General features: G+C 42.5%; 2 protein-coding genes across 5 annotated transcripts; both read left to right on the top strand.

The window, feature by feature from the left end:
* The first annotated feature begins 752 nt into the window (after positions 1 to 752).
* Positions 753 to 7,007, top strand: lman2lb (lectin, mannose-binding 2-like b). The gene is made up of 8 exons (XM_027027181.3): positions 753 to 982; positions 1,564 to 1,682; positions 2,004 to 2,121; positions 2,258 to 2,340; positions 2,848 to 3,009; positions 3,340 to 3,454; positions 3,591 to 3,707; positions 4,254 to 7,007. Exons 1-8 carry the CDS (start codon positions 778 to 780, stop codon positions 4,394 to 4,396), a joined length of 1,062 nt encoding a protein of 353 aa, XP_026882982.2. The 5' UTR covers positions 753 to 777; the 3' UTR covers positions 4,397 to 7,007.
* A 3,118-nt stretch (positions 7,008 to 10,125) lies between these two features.
* On the top strand, positions 10,126 to 18,616 carry zgc:64051 (leukocyte surface antigen CD53). Of its 4 annotated transcripts, XM_027027186.3 has the most exons (9): positions 10,126 to 10,268; positions 13,297 to 13,463; positions 15,121 to 15,196; positions 15,440 to 15,628; positions 15,838 to 15,912; positions 16,289 to 16,381; positions 16,922 to 17,026; positions 17,165 to 17,248; positions 17,511 to 18,616. In XM_027027186.3, exons 3-9 carry the CDS (start codon positions 15,140 to 15,142, stop codon positions 17,577 to 17,579), a joined length of 672 nt encoding a protein of 223 aa, XP_026882987.1. In that variant the 5' UTR covers positions 10,126 to 10,268; positions 13,297 to 13,463; positions 15,121 to 15,139; the 3' UTR covers positions 17,580 to 18,616. The 4 variants fall into 4 exon arrangements, with proteins under 4 accessions (XP_026882987.1, XP_081566346.1, XP_026882986.1 ...); XM_081710220.1 differs by lacking the exon at positions 13,297 to 13,463 and having other exon boundaries at positions 10,195 to 10,268; XM_027027185.3 differs by lacking the exon at positions 10,126 to 10,268 and having other exon boundaries at positions 10,922 to 13,463.
* Positions 18,617 to 18,694: the final 78 nt, after the last annotated feature.

Below are 18,694 nucleotides of genomic sequence, written 5' to 3'. Positions count from 1 at the left end.
CCATGGAGACGTGGATTACATAGATTATAGTTTTGTGTAGAATTGTATATAGAATTGAATAATGAATTAGTGTACCAGTATAGGTGAGGATAGCGGATGTGAACTCTCGCTGAGTGTTACATTGGCAATGCTGAAAACAGCGCAAAATACGAGCTGTTATACATATGCATTCACAGATACAAGCACACACTTTCATAAATATACTGTGAAATCCCATGGCTAAACTTTGTGCCGTTTAATGTTTGTCCTATAGTACTGACCTATAGACCTGGAGTTCTTACACTGTCCCTCTGTAACTCTGAGAAGGTTGCTAGGCATGGAGTTGCAATGGCACCATCAACCAGTAAAAATACTTTATTTAGCGGATCTATTATAAGATTTAACTAAATCTAAAAGACCTATATGTTGAATAACTGGTTTCTTCAGGACAGTAGGCAAACTGCTTGTATCCGCCCAGATGTAACAGTTAAGACTAAGTTTGAAAATTATTGTTTCAAGTTTTTTGACTGGTTCGCCTTATTTTACTAGCTTTTAAATTACTCGGGAAGTCAGAACAAAAAAAAAATGCTATTTATTTAGAATCGGACAAGGTGCCCTTTTAATGATCGTAGTTTTTGAAAGACCATATTGATCTAAGACCCAGCCCAGCTACTGGTGGACAACAGTAATTGGCTGGAAATATGATTGGCGGTAACGGCGACCAATGATTAAAATCCTTGAACGGAAACGCTCCAATGAGAAATATGGGAGGATCTGCACAGAAGCAGGAGGAGAAACATGGCGGCTACTATGAACAAGTTTAACAAACATAACGTCATTTTTCTACTTATGAAGAGTTCCTCACGTCATTTTGGAAAGAACGCCAGATCCCATTTTCTGCTAGCACTGCTTCTTACGCTGGCCGGCCGCAGTGGTGGGGATGATGACTATCACAAGGATGAATTTCTGAAGAGGGAATATTCGCTGAGCAAGCCTTACCAAGGTGGGGGGACTGCGACGCTTTATGGCTACAGCCACTCCGTCGATAGGTTACGGTGTAACAGCTTTGACACTCGGGGTTTGAAGTGAAAGTTTTGGTTGGATATGTCTAACGTTGTCGAGGTCTGAGGGTGTGTGCGGTGTTTCGCAACTGCTGAGTAGGAATACACCGGTTGGCTAGTCAAAGAAGCCAGAGAGCTTGCGTCAGTAGTATTAAGGCGAGAACTTTTGATTTGTTTCGTTTATGCTCAAGATCCCAGACACGCTTTTGTTCTCTTCCGTAGTTATTAAACGTTTTAAAAGTGACGAAAAGGGTCAATATACTAGCTGGCCCTACTGCTTATTATGTTTTGACTCTGGTAGCTAAGCGTTTCGTTTGCACTCATAACTGATTTGTTAACAGGTATCGTCTGATTTATTATGAGCCTTACAGTAAACGTGGTTAACATGTGTACTGTAATTTGCATCACGCTCACATAAAGATACTTCTCCAGAATGCATATTGCAAAGCTCTTTTTAATTATTTGCAACATTATTTGCAACATTATTTGCAGCATTATTTTAACTATTGGCGTGCACGTCCAGGTCTAGGATCTTCTAGCTCCTACCACTGGGATCTACTGGGCACTGCGGTGATCACACCGGAGTACGTGCGCTTGACCCCGGACCTGCAGAGCCGACTCGGCGCTGTGTGGAGTCGCATAGTGGGTCTTACTTTCTTCTTTAGATTATTTTTAAATTTTTATAGAATATAAAATAGGGATGCCCTAAATTCGCCAAGACAAAGATTGCACTTAACCTTTTACACAGTTGTAGTGTCCCGAATTGTTTGTACAGCACAATACTTCTGGTTTATGTTTTTGCTGTGTGTGTGTGTGTGTGTGTGTGTGTGTGTGTGTGTGTGTGTGTGTGTATACGTGTACATGTATGCGTATGTTGGTGTTTGGGTGGGTGGCTGGGCTTGCATGCTTGTATTGGGTGTTTTGTGTATGCTTGCTTGGGTGGGTGCTTGTGTGTGCATGCAGCCTTGTTACATCAGGGACTGGGAGCTCCGAGTGCAGTTGAATATCCACGGGCAGGGTAAGAAGAATCTAAACGGAGATGGGGTGGCTGTCTGGCTCACCAGAGAGCGCATGCAAACAGGTACTCAAGCATTCACTCTCCTCCCCAGAGGTCCAGAAAGTCTTTTACCTCACCAAACTAAGACCAAAGATGAAATGAGATTGAAATAGTTCTTAGCAAGGCTGCTTTTGATTTCCTTGATGTTTGTTTGTTTTAGGCCCAGTGTTTGGGAACATGAATCTTTTCACTGGTCTGGGCATATTTATAGACACGTATCCCAATGAAGACAAACAAAATGAGGTATCTCACACTACACCTCTGTCCTGAACTTTAGTCCACAGAACACTGGGTTCCATTAATGTGCATAGAATCTGGACATACTCAAGCCTCTCTGCAGCCAAGATGCTGCCCTCTAGTGGCCTGACATACTTGTACTTGACTCTGATTCCAAAGTTTGGTTTGGTTTGAAATTACTGGTAGATAATGTCATGAAATAATGAATAATGAAACTGGTAGATAATGTCATGAAAAGTATCTTCAAGGTCCAGATTTTAAAGGGTTCCCCCCCCCCCCCACTCTTCCTAAGGTGTAATGTGTAATTAATGTGTAATTAGCTGATATTTAAATACCAGTGATCAGGATTGGAAATTTGACTTGAGATCTAGATTTAATTACCTGTTTTGTTTGATAAATTATATATAAGAACATCTGTTAATGCTGTAAACATATATAGAATGTAAATGAATCCAAAATCTTATGTTGTGAATTCATCCTATATTTTCTCTCTGCGTTTGTGCGTGTGTGTAGAGGGTGTTTCCCTACATCTCAGCAATGGTGGGGAATGGCTCTGTTGTTTACGATCACGACCAGGACGGAAGGAACGCAGACTTGGGTGGGTGTGCAGTGTCCGTGCGTAACATCGAGTACGACACGTTCGTCCTGGTCCGCTACATGAGGAACATGCTGACGGTAATCAGACGAGAACACGGGATCGGACTTACCCAAACCCTCCCCATCCCTGACCCTAAACCTTCACAGATGTGAAATCAAATCTGATTTAATGACCCCAGGGGCAGAAAGCCATTGGCACCCACAGCATCTGTAGAAGTTGTCCTTCATACACCAGTCCTCACAGCTAAACCCCAGCGTCATTGTAGGCTGCTCTTGGGCTCTGTTCTGGGATCAGTTATACTGAGCTCAGTTTCTGCTTATGTTTAGTGAGAGTCTAAATTAAACCTGGTCCTGGATCAGTGTAAAAGGGCCCGCACTGAGCCTCCGTGTTTGCACCTCCTCCCCCAGATCATGACGGACATCGAGGGGAAGCAGGAATGGAAGGAGTGCCTGGAGGTCCCTGGGGTGCACCTGCCCCAGGGCTACTACTTCGGAGTCTCGTCCATCACTGGGGACCTGTCAGGTTGGGACCCTGCAAAACTGACCTTTTTTTTTCCAATTGAGTTTCTCTCGCGTTTGCTCCGCGACGACGCAGCCCCTCGTCAACTGCAAGTCAGCTGATTTTGTGTGGTTTTTGTGTGTATTTCCATGTGCTGCAGACAACCATGACCTGATCTCCCTAAAGCTGTTCGAGCTGACTGTGGAGCGCAGTCCTGAGGAGATGGAGAATGAGCAAGAGGTCACGATACCCAGCGTGGACTACCGCGAGGTCCCTGGTAAATGTGCCATGCCTCATTAAGCTCCTTGCGCCAGCCCAGCCCTCAGAGACCAGGCGTGGTCTGCATTTTGGCTCCACCCCTTTACCAGGTTCTCAGTGTTCATGACTGTTTGGTTCAAGCGTGTTGGCCGCTCAGATGGAGCAAAAAATGAGCAGCGTCTATGGCTCCCTGAGGACGCAGCTTTATGACCCCCAGCCGGTCCATAGTTATGCTGAGCTCCAGCTTCCTGGTACTCGGTAATTGTAGGCACTTGTACAGTGGTTCATCACAACTCAAAAAAACAAGAAATGTTCAAAAATAAATGTCACATGAGGACCCTTTTTGTCATGAGTTTAGTTCAGCAATTGGGGCGGGGTTTCGTTGGGCATTGCGGGGTTTAGTTGAGTATTAGGGGTTGTGGGTCCATGTTTGAGTAGCTGGTGCAGTCAACTCGAGATGTTTTCATACGTCCACCGCCACCATTGAGATGTGCAGCAGAGTTGAGCCCATCAAAAAGGTGGGCTCATATTTCTCTCTCTCTCTCTCTCTCTCTCTCTGTTCTAGTGGAAGTGACAGACGAGGGCAGGAGTATACTTACCCTCCTCTTCCTTTTCCTGTTCTCGGTGGCTGGCCTCGTCATCTTCATCATGGCCGTGCTCATCATCTACCAGCGGTGGAAGGAGCGCAGCCGAAAGCGCTTCTACTGAGAGAGTGGGAGACTGTGTGTGCATGCGTGTGTGTGTGTGTGTGAGGGAGACGGAGGGTGTCTGTGTGTGTGTGTGAGGCAGAGGGAGGGTGTGTGTGAGGGAGAGGGAGGGTGTGTGTGGGGTGGGGTGTGGTGTGAGGGAGTGAATGATGTTTGCAGTGGTTAGGAGGCTGCGTCCACTCTGATGTCCTCACTGCTGTGGCTGACTGGAGTTTCCTCTGAAGTCCAGACTAGGCTGGTGTCAGCTGTGGCTCTCTGACATCACTCTCGTGCCCTAGTTTATGTGGTGTTCATAGGATCCTGTGTATAGAAAAGAGAAAGTGCATGTGTGTGTAAGAATGTACTGGACTACAAGAGTGAGTGAGTGTGTGTGTGTGTGTGTGTGTGTGTGTGTGTGTGGTGTGTTTAGACAGGACTAGGTAGAGAACGTGCATGTATGTTGGTGAGAGATCTGTATTTCTGCTGGTTCTGTATTTGCAGGAGATTTGCACATGCCATTCTCTCTCAGTTTACCCAGAACCGTGTGTGTGTGTGTAGCAAGATAGCACAGCTAGTGAGCTCTGTGAGGTGGAGTGGGTGATGGCCCTGTCCTCACATGCTGTCCTCATATCACCATCTTTGTGTTGTTGCCATGTGCTTTCGCACAAAGTGCTGCTCTCGGCCAAAATGTGAGTGGCCCTGTTGAAACTTGAGTTCCATTTGCTGGATGGAAGGAACAGATTTAAAGGACTCGGCAGTGTTACAGGAACAATCCTGTTTGCTCATCACTGCTGGCATCTTCATTTCTTCTGTAATTGGAATACATGTTGTGATACTATTCACTAAACATTTTCTTACCTTTTAAATTACAAATATTAAAAATGTCACCGTGATGTTAAAGCTATACGACTGGATTAACGTTAACAAGTGTCAGGTTCGAGGACAAATATAACCTCAAGATTGAAAAGCTCAACTGCACTTCCTTATCAGCATGGTGTGGGCGTGTCCCACCGTGCAGTGATTGGCGGGAGCGTAGCCCTGGCAATGTGCAGTGATTGGCAGTGCCATGGCGATGCATGATGTGGGTGGTCCAGCTTTTCTTCTGAACGGTTCCATCATGGCTCACTAAAAAACCCTAAAACAGTGATCAGTTATAGGATGGAACAAAAGTAGAAATGAAACTTTTAGTGTTAGCTATACATCCAAAGGAGAGATGTCACTGCCAAGTTAAAAAGAAAGAAATGGGATAATTCGGTCAAATGGAAAGCCAGCTGTTAGCTAGCTAGCTTGCTCAGCAGTAGCTATTCAGGGTTATCTAAAGAAGTTTTGGTTTTTGAGTATGGGAGGATTGTGGCAAATGGATGGATGACAAGAGACTTCTTCTGCCATAGTCCCACCTATCTTAAATCCAGCAGGAGAGATGCAGAAATCTCTCAACTGCAAACTCATGCATGGTACCATAGTGAGCTGCAGAAGGAGAGATTAAAAACGTAAGGAATTTGACAGCCTGTTTAAGTGGTGTGCAGTGCCATCCAAAAAGACTAAATACAATGTTAGAATTTGGAGATCTTTTTTTGTTTGTTTTTTTCCCGCCACATGATTAAATGCTTAAAACTGACTAATAGAAAAGCTAAACACTGATTTCTGCTAGATTTTTTTGCTTAACATTTTCAAAACGTATGGCAGCAGTCTCCTGTTGTAGTGCAGCTCACACTGATCGGGGAGTGATACTGGTGCTGTGAGTGTGGAGAAGGTCATGGACGTCACTGGAGTCAACAGCACTTTACTGAGATCCATATCTCACATACCCACCGTTAAACAAGCGAACAAGCTCATCAGCATTATTACACAAACAACGTTTACCTTCATGGCCTTATTACGATGCTCTGCCTGCACAAGTCACACAAAATCAAACCTTTGTTTTTCTATTTTTGTTTCTTTCTTTTAAAAGAGGCACTGTAGTAATGCAGATGGGGTATTTGGCTCTTGGATTGATCTGTATTTGCTGCGTTTTCTACAACAGGATTGGACAGGATTGGCTTTTGTCTTTGGTTTTGTAGTTCTGAGATCCTGCTTTGTGAAACATGCATCTGGCAGCTGCTCTGGGCACTTTACAGAGCCAAGATCAAGATTTTGGGATTAGGGATTACCTGAACACGTGGCCATAGGTTTAATTTCTCAAGGAGCAAATGAACGCCTCAGCTGCTGCACCGTCAAGAGTCTGCTCTGAAGTCTGAGTCTTTCTTTTGAAGATTTGGAAGCCATTTTGGTAGTTGCTGAGAGCTGGATTCCTTAGTTTCTACAAAATGCCACACCAATTTAATCTGGATTGCTGTTTAACCAAATACTGAGGCAGATGTGTAGTTCTAGGTAGCATTCGTTTCAGATCTTGGAAATATAAACAGGCCTTAAATCACTACAGGTAGTGTTTACACCTGATTGAGTCTCAATCCCAAGTCTAGAATGTTTCTGTCAATTGTATTCTGTTTATTTTAAATATCTTGTAAATACAAGAATAGATTTTATGAAGTTGCTGTTATCAAATCATTGCTTTTGGAAGCCATTGGATCAAAATAAGAAAATGGAAGGCTCTTTTAAAACATCAACCATATGAATAAAATAATTTTATTAAATGAACTAAAATGTGTTTTATTAAAAACATGACACCCCTGTGATTTCACTGGTATGACGAGAACAATATAGTGAGATCTGTAAAAAAAATAAGTGAAATAATAGTGCTCCAAAGCAGGTTATTTCAGCAGGTTACTTTAATCAGTAAGTGGAAACAAAAGCCACACTGATCAATAGGTGATGGATGACCCTACAACTGATTACAGCTGTGCCAGTAAGGGGGGGGGGAGGAGGAGGAGGAATACCGCACTCGTGCTGTAGAAGAGAAGTCTACTTACTGGGAAAAGGTACAGCCATATTCATATTCCCAGGTCCTATGTGCATGTGTTTTTAAATGCCTGTATCACCAGCAGTTTTTAAATACTCTGACGGTGATGGTATGAAAGTATTGTAAACACACCTAAACATGTATGTGTTTGCAGGGTTCTTATGATATGCTCAAGGAGTGGTTTGAAAATAACCTAATCATCGGGATTGGCGTCATCTGCATGTGCAGCGTTGAGGTATGTCGGTAATGAAAATTTACACTAAAATTAAATATCTGACAGTATTTTAGACATTATTATGAAAGGCATTGAGCTGCACAATTGGAGCTACTGATTCTGACTTTTGATTTGATGAAGATAAATTTGCTCTTATTTAGCTGTTAGTTTATTTCACTGATTTGGGATCATATGGGGGGGAATAGTCTTACAGCCTTGATCCTGGGAAACAACCCAGATCAGCACTCTGGCCCTCATCCATTCAGCCATCATTCCTGGTTTAGGTGCTGGCCATGTGCTTCTCATTGACCCTCTTCTGTCACATCAAAAATTCTGGCCTGGGGTAGAAGTCAGGAGACTAAAGCAGCTGCCGAGAGAACGCTTCTTCATTTATACTGTTATACTGAAACTATTTTCCAACATTAAGCGTCATGGCATGACACTGCTCAAGGCACGTTAGAAGAAACGAACTTTTTTTGCTAAATATTACTCAATATGCCTGTGACAGTGGACAGATTAGATATATTAATATTTGGTGTCTCTGCATATATAAACGCCCTAACGGAACTGTTATATTCAACAGTGATCTGTCGCACGTGTATATAAAGCTTCAGTGTATATATACGACAGCTTAATTCTCATATGAGGGTAAATACACATCGCAGTTGCGGCCATTTTGTTTATCTAAACCCCGCCTAACCATTTTCTGTTGTATGATAATTTCCATGTGAACTTGTCATTTATGGAGTAGGCAATGGGTAGGTGAAAACTGCTTTCCATGCCTTGTAACCTGAATGTGCTTGTGGAAACATGCAGGGTATGACAAGGTGGTGACTATATGGACTATAAAGACACTGGGTCGTAAGGTCAATGCAGCTCTGACCCATGCCCATAGAACTGTGGCACAGTGCAATAACACCAGTATACTGTACCACACATTAAAAACTGCAGCAACCAGTATTTCTTCCAGTGACCTATAAAGCTTTATAAATGGACTTATGAGTATCAGGTTCACATTTAAGTGAACCTTTAAGTGTACTTCTGGATGGAGACTGGTGTAATTATTCCCGGGATCTGTTGCAGCCACTCCTGCAGCGTAGGCATCACAGCCCAAGTGCTTCTCTGGTGACAACCACAGCATTTACCCTCCACCTTCTCTCCATTTCCTTTCAGTCCCTGGTCTTTGTCCTGCTTCACACATTCCTTCATTTCCTTCACTAGATCACAATCGCCACCACATTTATCAGTATTAATCATCACAGTTTCTGGTTACTTCACTATTACTTCATATGTCCAAATATGGAAGTTGATATAAAACATTTGTGTGTGTGTGTGTGTGTGTGTGTGTGTGTGTGTGTGTGTGTGTGTGTGTGTGTGTGTGTGTGTGTTGGGGGCGGGGGAGGGGGGGGGGGTGTATGGCTTCTAGAGTTCTTGGAATCCCCAGTACTCCTCCTTCGCTCTAACCTCCTTCACCTTCCCACAACCAACCAGGGAACTTCTCCAAACTGGGAAGTCGTCCTTGACTCCACACCCGACCACTGGTGTGTGGTCTGAACCCTGGCTGTGGTTTTGACATCAGTTATTTTTGGTGGAGGGCTTCGTAGGCAGTGTGATAGGGGCACAATCACAATTGCTGGTGTTTTTCACCAGGGTCACTGCAACCACCACAAAACCACCCCAATCATCCATATCTCTCTCTCTCTCTCTCTCTCTATCTATCTATCTATCAAAACATCCTCCTCTCTACCTTATCACTTTTCAGGGGACAGAGGCCCCCTCAGACTGGAAGGTTTCCTCAGCCATTCCCAGCAACTTCAGTAGCAGCCTTGTCCTTCAACTCCCTGTGTGACACAGACCAGTGTATGTTCAGTTAGCACTACTGCAAACAGCAGCAGACAAAACACTTATATAGTGATTAGCCTGGGGTCCCAGCTGTAGTACAGAGGGTGCTAATGTGTAATAACTCACCCTGTTCCTATTCTGATCAATAATACAAGGAACAAGGTATTTTCAGCTCCTGCTGTCTAGGAGCTCTAGTCTAGTGTGATACCAGTACTAGTGTAACAGTCTAGTGTGATACTTGTACTAGTGTGATACCTGTAACATGTCAGTCTCAGACTGTCCAGAGTATTCAATTACAACACAATGAGGGATCCTCAAAATATGTGTGATAATGGACAAGAACCTTGTGTGATAAAACGTATAGGGTAGAGATTACAGAAAAAATAAATGGAAACTTTGTGATGTTTTGTGAAAAGTTTGCTTATTGCCTTATTTGAGTACATATGGCAGATAAGAGATGAGGAGGAGAGAGAGAAAGAGAGAGTGTGAGTGTCAATAACCTCTGACTGCAGAGTGTGTGTCAGAGAGGACACCGAACACACAGAAAAAGTGGAGAAAGACTGGTGTAGTATGAGACTGAAAACTTTAATTTTCTTTAATCACGTTAATATTTCTCATTTAAAGAAACCTCTTACACATAGGTCTGGTTGGTTGGGTAGAAAGAAAAAAATGGAGTAAAATTTGAACTTTCTGACAGAGTGTATTTCTGACCCTGGGAGGAGTTTGGATTTTGGGGGGTGGACACCTTATATCCTTTTTTGTCAGAAGGCGTATTCCTGTATGGGTATGGGGGGAAGGGCTTGGGAGGAGGTGTGACCTCTTAGAGAATCAGCCAATGGGAGGGGAGTGAGAGAGAGAGACACAACTGAGACCCATATGCATGTTTGAGTATCAGTACGTGACCGGCAGCGGAACAGAGCGGACATTAAAGACTGGGTGGTATGTATTCATTTAAGACTCATAACTTTTATTTACTTTAATCACTTAATTATTTCTCAATAATTTTCATATAATATTATGTCATATCATATATATATATATATATATATATATATATATATTTATATATATATATTTATATAAATTTATAATAAATATGTTTGGGAAAGGTACGGTGGGTGGTGGGGGATGATTGACAGCTATCAATCAAATCAAGCAATAAATCATTTTGACTGTTAGTGTATATTATCTTTCTCTGAGGTGTAGTAGCAGCTTTATTCAAAGCAAAATTCTAATTCCAATGTTTGTTGTGGATTTCACTGAACCACTCTCAGCTATGTCCACTGATCACTGGACCAGTGTCAGCTATGTCCACTGATCACTGGACCTCTCTCAGCTATGTCCACTGATCACTGGACCTCTCTCAGCTATGTCCACTGATCACTGGACCTCTCTCAGCTATGTCCACTGATCACTGGACCTCTCTCAGCTATGTCCACTGATCACTGGACCTCTCTCAGCTATGTCCACTGATCACTGGACCTCTCTCAGCTATGTCCACTGATCACTGGACCTCTCTCAGCTATGTCCACTGATCACTGGACCTCTCTCAGCTATGTCCACTGATCACTGGACCTCTCTCAGCTATGTCCACTGATCACTGGACCTCTCTCAGCTATGTCCACTGATCACTGGACCACTCTCAGCTATGTCCACTGATCACTGGACCACTCTCAGCTGGATAATGTCAAGGGCAGTAAAGAATATTTTGCTTCATTTAATACGTTTGGTGTTTTGGAGCATCTTAGATTACCTACACACACTCTGGAGTTGGTCCTTACTAAGGATCTCAACTGTTAACATTATTGCTATGGATTTTGAATTACTATTTGTTTTGTTTTGAGATATTTAATTCTCCAGCTACTCAAACCAGCTGGTTTTTTTTGTTTTTGTTTTTAAAGATACATAAAGTACAGTACATATGATCAGTTTATAAAGACTATACAAGTGCAGTCTCTGTTGATGTACTCCAGCATCATCAAAAATACTCGGAAAATGTAACATTTTGAAGGTTGTGGATGCTATAAAGACTACAAAGACTTTGGCCAAACAGGAAGCGCCACAGAGAAAGAATGAAAGTGCAAGAAAGCTCAGCATAAATGGAGAAGTTTAAATCGAGAAGACAACACCTATAAACAAAGACTTTCTACTTTTAACTGTGAGTTAAATAGGGCTGAACTGTCTCATCTCTCTGAAATGATCACCAAGACAATATCCATGCTGGGTTTATCATGGGTAACAAGCTAACAAACCTCCGAAAACAGACTTTTCCAGAATTACTAAACAGCTGCCACTAAGCCACTATTGAAAAAGAGACCACTGAATGTATCTATATTTTGTTGCCACAAATCTTCCTTCTATAGATAAGAAACCGGTACATGCTTTATCTCCAACTCCAGCTGACTACTGTAATGGTCTTCTTCCTGGACTTCCCCCAAAAAACATTCAGCAAACAAACAGCCAGCACAGAGAAAACAGAGCACATTACTACAGATCTCAAATTTGTACACTGGTATCCACTTTATTCAAGAATTTTAAGTGCTAGTAGTAGTCTGTATATTACTGAACAGACCAGGCCAAGAACACGTTCCTGTTATGCACTAATAACATGCAGGTCATCTATTAGAACCCAGAATACAGACTAAAATGGTCAAGCAATGTTTAGCTTTCATGCAACATACAGCTGGATACTTCCAGAAGAACTTAGATGTGCCTTAAATGTAGCCATGTTTAACTCCAGGTTAAAGAATTTCTGTTTTGTTGTGCCTATAATTGAGCACCAAGAGTTTTTTGGGGGGTCTCCAGCTATCAGTGAAAGGTCACAGTTCTGTGTGGGCCACTGCACTCCCTGGTCACACACACCTGATTTCATTTGATTGGTAGCAGATTAGTTGAACTTGGTGTGTGAACCTTGTGTAACTGACAAAACCATACAAACATGAATTGAACTGGAAATATATTTACAATGTGTTCACTTTTTGAAACAGGTATTGGGAACATCTTGTAAATTTGCATTTTCAGATAAGAGTATCTCTGCAGTGTCTTCTCTTTTAGATTTGTGGAAGCAAACTTATTGTGCAAGAAAGCTGAGCAAAACAGAAGACGCTTCTTCAAGGTCCACAGTTCTGCCCCTCACAAGATCCACGGTTCTGCCCCTTGCATGGACTTTGGAGTTTCCCATCATGACATTTCTGATTCTGCTGGAGCTGTCCATGCTGTGTGTGCGGGTTCATGTGTTATGAATTAGCGAAGCAGGTGCTGCCCTTATAAACTTTCCCGAACAGCACAGCAAGCCCTGCCTATGGGCTGCCCATGTGGTCTGAATGGTTTAAAGGATCCCCTCGCACTTTCAGTTCACACAGTCCTCTCTCAAGCATCTGCTCTCCTCTGATTGGACCTGCTCCTTAGGCCCTGCCAAGTGCCAGCCTTGCCTCAGGTCTAACATCAAATATGTTTTAATCCCAATCAGCAGTGGGTGGGCCTGGTTTCAGTCCCCCACCAATGAAATCCTTAGAACAGGCTTCCTATATTTCCAGGGATCTGCATTATGGATTTTGGATTACATTTGGATTACACATAGCTTCTCTCTGTCTTTGCTGTTCTCGGGGTTATCATTCGGCCCTGGTGTTTCGTCTGGAGAGGCTACATTCACCCTCCTGTCGTTCAGCTCTCTTTGACCTCAGGATATTTTGAGTTCGCCTTTTCTAGGGTTTCGCCCTGCCTCTCTCTCTCTTCCTCTACCTCCCTGTCTGTCTTTCTCTCTCTCTCTCTTACTCTCTCTCTCTCTCTCTTCCTCTACCTCCCTGTCTGTCTTTCTCTCTGTCTCTCTCTCTCTCTCTTCCTCTACCTCCCTGTCTGTCTTTCTCTCTCTCTCTCTCTTCCTCTGCCTCCTTGCCCATCTATCTCAGAGATCACTCGTGACTCACCAGAAACAGAAATGGACTGTTGCTATCTTGCTGAATTTCAGGGAGTTCATTGAGAAAGAAAAATACAGTGTGTTGGGGTGTGGAACTCTGGCTGACTGCTCACGACCCTCCCCGCCGACGCACCAACCCTTTGTGGCTGGCCTAATGCTAACAGCTGACACTGCTGCTACCATCACCCCCAACCCCCGCATGGAATTCATCCACACAGGTTGGACCAATAAAACAGTTCTATATTCTCATTTCTTGATCGAGGCGTTCGCCAAAACACCTCATTGGGACTTGGCTGATACAAACAAATCAATTGTGGCAGAGAAAACCCCTGAACCGTGCAGTACTGTGACAGTTTAGGTTTTCTCAGACAGTAATCTTATTTGTAGTTCCATTAAAGTGGACAGTACTCTTTAAAATTCATTCATTACATTCAAGTCTGTTGTCTTAATGATAATAAATCAGATTAATTGATTTATTTAACTATTTAAACTAACTAAGCACAACTAAGACTCTGTTTTTGGTATCATGTATGTGAGCATGTCATTGTTTCACACTTTATTTTAGTCCACAGTGGGTGTACGCCCAGCTGCAAACTCCAAAAAAATACTGAACACCCCACCACACACACACACAGCATCATTGCAATAACTGCATGCACGCACGCCTGTGGTTTCCTTGCTACATTGGATATACTATCATACATACATTTTCACGATTTCTGCCACTTCTTCTATTAGAGAGATGTCTAGATTTACTTGCCCTATTCTGGTACAAAAGTCCCGTGCTTTTACGGTGATACAACACATCATAAATTCAGTTTTGTTTGGGGGTTTTTTTTTTGTCTCTCTTCCATAGTTCCTCATCTGGGTCACTGCATTTAGATTATGTGTCATATGCTGGGGGAGGTGGTGGAAGTTTTCCTCTGTCACTGACATGAGACCAGCTTTATGTGTCTCTCACGAGGATGCATTCAAATTTTGGGTAACAGGGACCTGATCACAGACCTGTGCAAAAAAGGGCCTCAAAAGGAGGAAGTAGAGCATAAGTGATGAGTTCCCTCAAACAGTTGCGCAAAGCACAGTGAGCGTGTTAATTCAGTCCACTGTTACATCCAGGGTCAGAAGGGTTACTTGTCGCTACTGAAGTGTCCTAATTAATAAGGTAAGTGAATACCTGAAGACTAACTGAATAAAACATCAAGCTGTTTCTATAAAGGTCTTTCGAATGTCACCTTTTGGGAGTTGAAATGTTTGTGTTGGGAGGGACTTTACTCTCTGGCAGAGAGGCTACATGTTAGGACATGAAAACTGGCGGCGTAAGTCCATCCTAACTCGACGGCTTAGATGATAGAGAAAGAACAAATGTTTAAAAAACAACATTAAAAAACAGTGGGTGGGTTTGAAAAACCCAGAAAAGTTGCGGTGAATGTGAAAGAGCAATTTAGCTTCTGTTGATACTGCGGACAGTGGTAAAAAATGTCTCTTTCAGCTGAAAAGCTGCTAAGAAAAAATGTCATCAGGTTTATGGATATTTAAAAATAATACCTGAGATATTTCAAGGCTTCTGCCGAGCCTTAATTTCACTGTATTTAAATACTGCAATACTATGATCGCAGCTTCCATTCCATCACACTAAGCTAGCTTCTCGGAATATACACAGGAAATGTGTCACATGGTTGTGCGGTACTTCAGAGACAGGCGAAGGTATGCTAGGTGCCCTGACCACACTGCCCCCGGCAGGGGAGGAAGTCGGGCGTCTGCGTCTTACATGTTTTTTCGGCGGCGGCCTGAGCTTTAAAAGGCCTGCCCAGTGTCAACGTGTAGACGTTTCCACCTCTGGTGCGTTTGGTGATAATGTGGATGATAACTTTACAGGACCCAAGACAAGGGAAGGATGTCCTGCCTAAAGTGCCTGAAACACACCATGTGTGGGGTGAACTTCATCTTCTTTGTGCGTATCTGGCATTTCACACACACACACACACACACATAGACACACGCATGATGAAATTACTGTAACAATCCATTACAGCTCAAGGTTTTGTAACCTATATGATTTGACAAGTCAATCGAAAAATGCAGTGCTCCTTCAGCTCAAGATATGAGCCAGCAGGAATCTGTATTGCCTCAGGGTGGAGTACAGGGAATTTCTCCTGTGGCGGTTGTTATTTAAGTGACTTCAGTGGTTTTCTAGATCTGTGGCATCACCATCTTGGGGTTCGGGATCTACCTGAACACGACGTTCAAGTACAACTCCCTTCTCCCCTCTCTCCCGGCCATGAGCTTCCCCAACATCTTCTTCATCATCGGCATCTTCATCACCTGCTTGTCCTTCCTGGGTTTCCTGGGGGCCCTCAAGGAGAACCGCTGCCTCCTACTTTCCGTAAGTCCTATTTTGCATTGGGTCCATAAAGCACTTTGAAAAAAAGTGGCCTGCGCTACGAGGTCCACAGAACCCCTCCGAGACCATAAACATGGTTTGAAGAACGAGAGGCCAGCATGGTCTCTTACGTCATCTTAACCGAAACACTCTCACCTACACATCTGGAAAACGTCAGTGCAATAAGAGATAATGACCTTGTTCGGTTTCAGTTTTTCACGCTGCTGTTCCTGTTGATGCTGATTAAGCTGATTTTGGCCTGCCTCCTGCTCATGTACGAGAAAGAGGTAAGGGACTGACCACGGCACTACAGCCTTGCAAAACCAAAGGCTGGAAATAAGCATTTTCCACTCTGATAAACAGCAATTCAGTTCTTGTAGCACATACATAAGTGATAGGCAACCACTGAAAACTGAATACCAATTGTCAAGTGAAATATCTTAAAATAGTAAAAGGGTTGTTTGATACATATGAAATCAAACTGTGGAATGAGAATTGTGCCACCAGAATTTAAAATTGGAATTTTAGTTAATTTTTCTGAAATTTTAAAATTATAAATGAAAAAAAACTTTCAAAAATTCCAATGCTAACTGTGGCGGCACAGTTCTTTTTCCATTATTGTTATGTAGCAATGAGACTTATGGTCATCTGCAATGCTTGCAGTTGGACACGATCATTATGAAAGAACTTAATAAGAGTTTGGAAAAGGCAAAGAACAATACAGGCATGGACGATTGGGACACCATTCAGAAAGCCGTAAGTAGGCTAATCATGCCGCCCGAACATAACGGCAAGCACCAAGATAACGATCACTCCGCTCTTCTCTGTTATGATTGGCTAACGATCACTCCGCTCTTCTCTGTTATGATTGGCTAACGATCACTCCGCTCTTATCTGTTATGACTGGCTAATGATCGCTACGCTCTTCTCTGTTATGATTGGCTAACGATCACTCCGCTCTTATCTGTTATGACTGGCTAAGGATTACTCCGCTCTTCTTTGTTATGATTGGCTAACAAGTGTTCTGCTCTTTTCTGTTATGATTAGCTAACGAGCACTGCTCTCTTCTTTGTTATGATTGGCTAATGAGCTCTCTGCGCTTCTTTGTTATGATTGGCTAACGATCACTCCGCTCTTCTCCGTTATGACTGGCTAACGATCACTCCGCTCTTCTTTGTTATGATTGGCTAACGATCACTCCACTCTTCTTTATGATTGTCTAACAAGCGTTCCACTCTTTTCTTTTATGATTGGCTAACGAGCATTCTGCTCTTCTATGATTGGCTAACGTTACAGTTGCAATGCTGTGGGGTAAGCAACTCATCCAACTGGAACAAAAACATACCGGACTCATGCTGTAAAGAACCCTGCAAAGAAGAGAAGTCTACTTACTGGGAAAAGGTACAGCCATATTCATATTCCCCAGTCCTATGTGCATGTGTTTTTAAAAATGCCCATATCACCAGCAGTTTTCAAATACCCCCAACAGTGATGGAATGGAAGTATTGTAAACACACCTAAACATACCTGTGTTTGCAGGGTTGTTATGACATGCTGAAGGAGTTGATTGAAAATAATCTTCTAAACATCGGGATTGGTATCATCTGCGTGTGCAGCATTGAGGTATGTCAGTAATGAAACATTTACATTAAATCATATCTGACAGTATTTTAGGCACTATTATGAAAGGCATTGAGATGCACTATTGTAGCTACAGATTCTGACTTTTGATTTGATGAAGATAAATTTGCTCTTATTTAGCTGTTAGTTTATTTCACTGATTCGGGATCATAAGGGGGGGATAGTCTTACAGCTTTGATCCTGGGAAACTGAACCCAGATCAGCACTCTGGCCCTCATCCACTCAGCTGTCTTTCCTGGTTTAGGTGCTGGCCATGTGTTTTTCATTGACCCTCTTCTGTCACATCAAAAATTCTGGACTGGGGTACAAGTGACGAGACTAAAGCAGCTGCCGAGAGAACGCTTCTTCGTTTATAATGTTGTATTGAAACTATTTTGCAACATTAAGCGTCACGGCATGATGCTGCTCAAGGCACCTTAGAAGAAACAAGAACTTTTTTTGCTAACTATTGCTCAATATGCTTGTAACAGTAGACAGATTAGATATATTAATACTAGGTGTCTGTGCATATATAAACACCGTAACTGGACTGTTACGTTCAACAGTGATCTGCGGCATGTATATATAAAGCTTCAGTGTATTTATACGACAGCTTAATTCTCATATGAGGGTAAATGCACATCGCAGTTGCGGCCATTTTGTTTATCTAAACCCCGCCTAACCATTTTCTGTTGTATGATAATTTCCATGTGAACTTGTCATTTATGGAGTAGGCAATGGGTAGGTGAAAACTGCTTTCCATGCCCTGTAACCTGAATGTGCTTGTGGAAACATGCAGGGTATGACAAGGTGGTGACTATATGGACTATAAAGACACTGGGTCGTAAGGTCAGTGCAGCTCTGACCCATGCCCATAGAACTGTGGCACAGTGCAATAACACCAGTATACTGTACCACACATTAAAAGCTGCAGCAACCAGTATTTCTTCCAGTGACCTATAAAGCTTTAGAAATGGATCTATGAATATCAGGTTCACATTTAAGTGAACCTTCAAGTGTATTTTAGATGTAATTGAGAACACATTTGCTGTATCATGCTACTATTACATCGATTTCTCTGAAGTGCTGTAATGATAATTTTGTTAAATTCCTCATCTTTAAATGCTATTGTATTCAGACCAAAACATATTTCATAATGTAATGTTGAAGAAACCAGCAGGGCTGGTTATTATAGTTGGCTCATATCATATATTCTCACATTATATTCATTTCCATAGTTAATGTACATTTAATTATCATGCTGTTTAACACTGTGCTAATTTTTTGTGTCCATGTTTAAACATCCATGTACTCTGCTGTACATAAAAAACCTGTTTTGTTTCTGCCAAAAATAAACAAAACACAAGCTCACTCTGTCCAGTGTCCATCCAACACAGGCAGTGTGTGATTATGATTATCCCAAACATCTAAAGATTAACCACGGGTCTG

Source organism: Electrophorus electricus, chromosome 1 (assembly GCF_041902795.1).
Source record: "Electrophorus electricus isolate QZ-2024a chromosome 1, ASM4190279v1, whole genome shotgun sequence".
In the NCBI taxonomy this organism is placed as follows: Eukaryota; Metazoa; Chordata; class Actinopteri; order Gymnotiformes; family Gymnotidae; genus Electrophorus; species Electrophorus electricus.
This window is presented reverse-complemented; position numbering and strand designations above follow the sequence as displayed.

Excerpts from the sequence above, each read along its gene's own strand:
- lman2lb (XM_027027181.3), top strand. The coding sequence starts at position 778 with ATGGCGGCTACTATGAACAAGTTTAACAAACATAACGTCATTTTTCTA. Across the intron at positions 1,683-2,003 it reads GCGCTGTGTGGAGTCGCATA|CCTTGTTACATCAGGGACTG; the intron begins GTGGGTCTTACT and ends GTGTGCATGCAG. Across the intron at positions 2,341-2,847 it reads ATGAAGACAAACAAAATGAG|AGGGTGTTTCCCTACATCTC; the intron begins GTATCTCACACT and ends GCGTGTGTGTAG.
- zgc:64051 (XM_081710220.1), top strand. The coding sequence starts at position 10,210 with ATGTTTGAGTATCAGTACGTGACCGGCAGCGGAACAGAGCGGACATTA. Across the intron at positions 15,913-16,288 it reads TGCTCATGTACGAGAAAGAG|TTGGACACGATCATTATGAA; the intron begins GTAAGGGACTGA and ends CAATGCTTGCAG. Across the intron at positions 17,249-17,510 it reads TCTGCGTGTGCAGCATTGAG|GTGCTGGCCATGTGTTTTTC; the intron begins GTATGTCAGTAA and ends TTCCTGGTTTAG.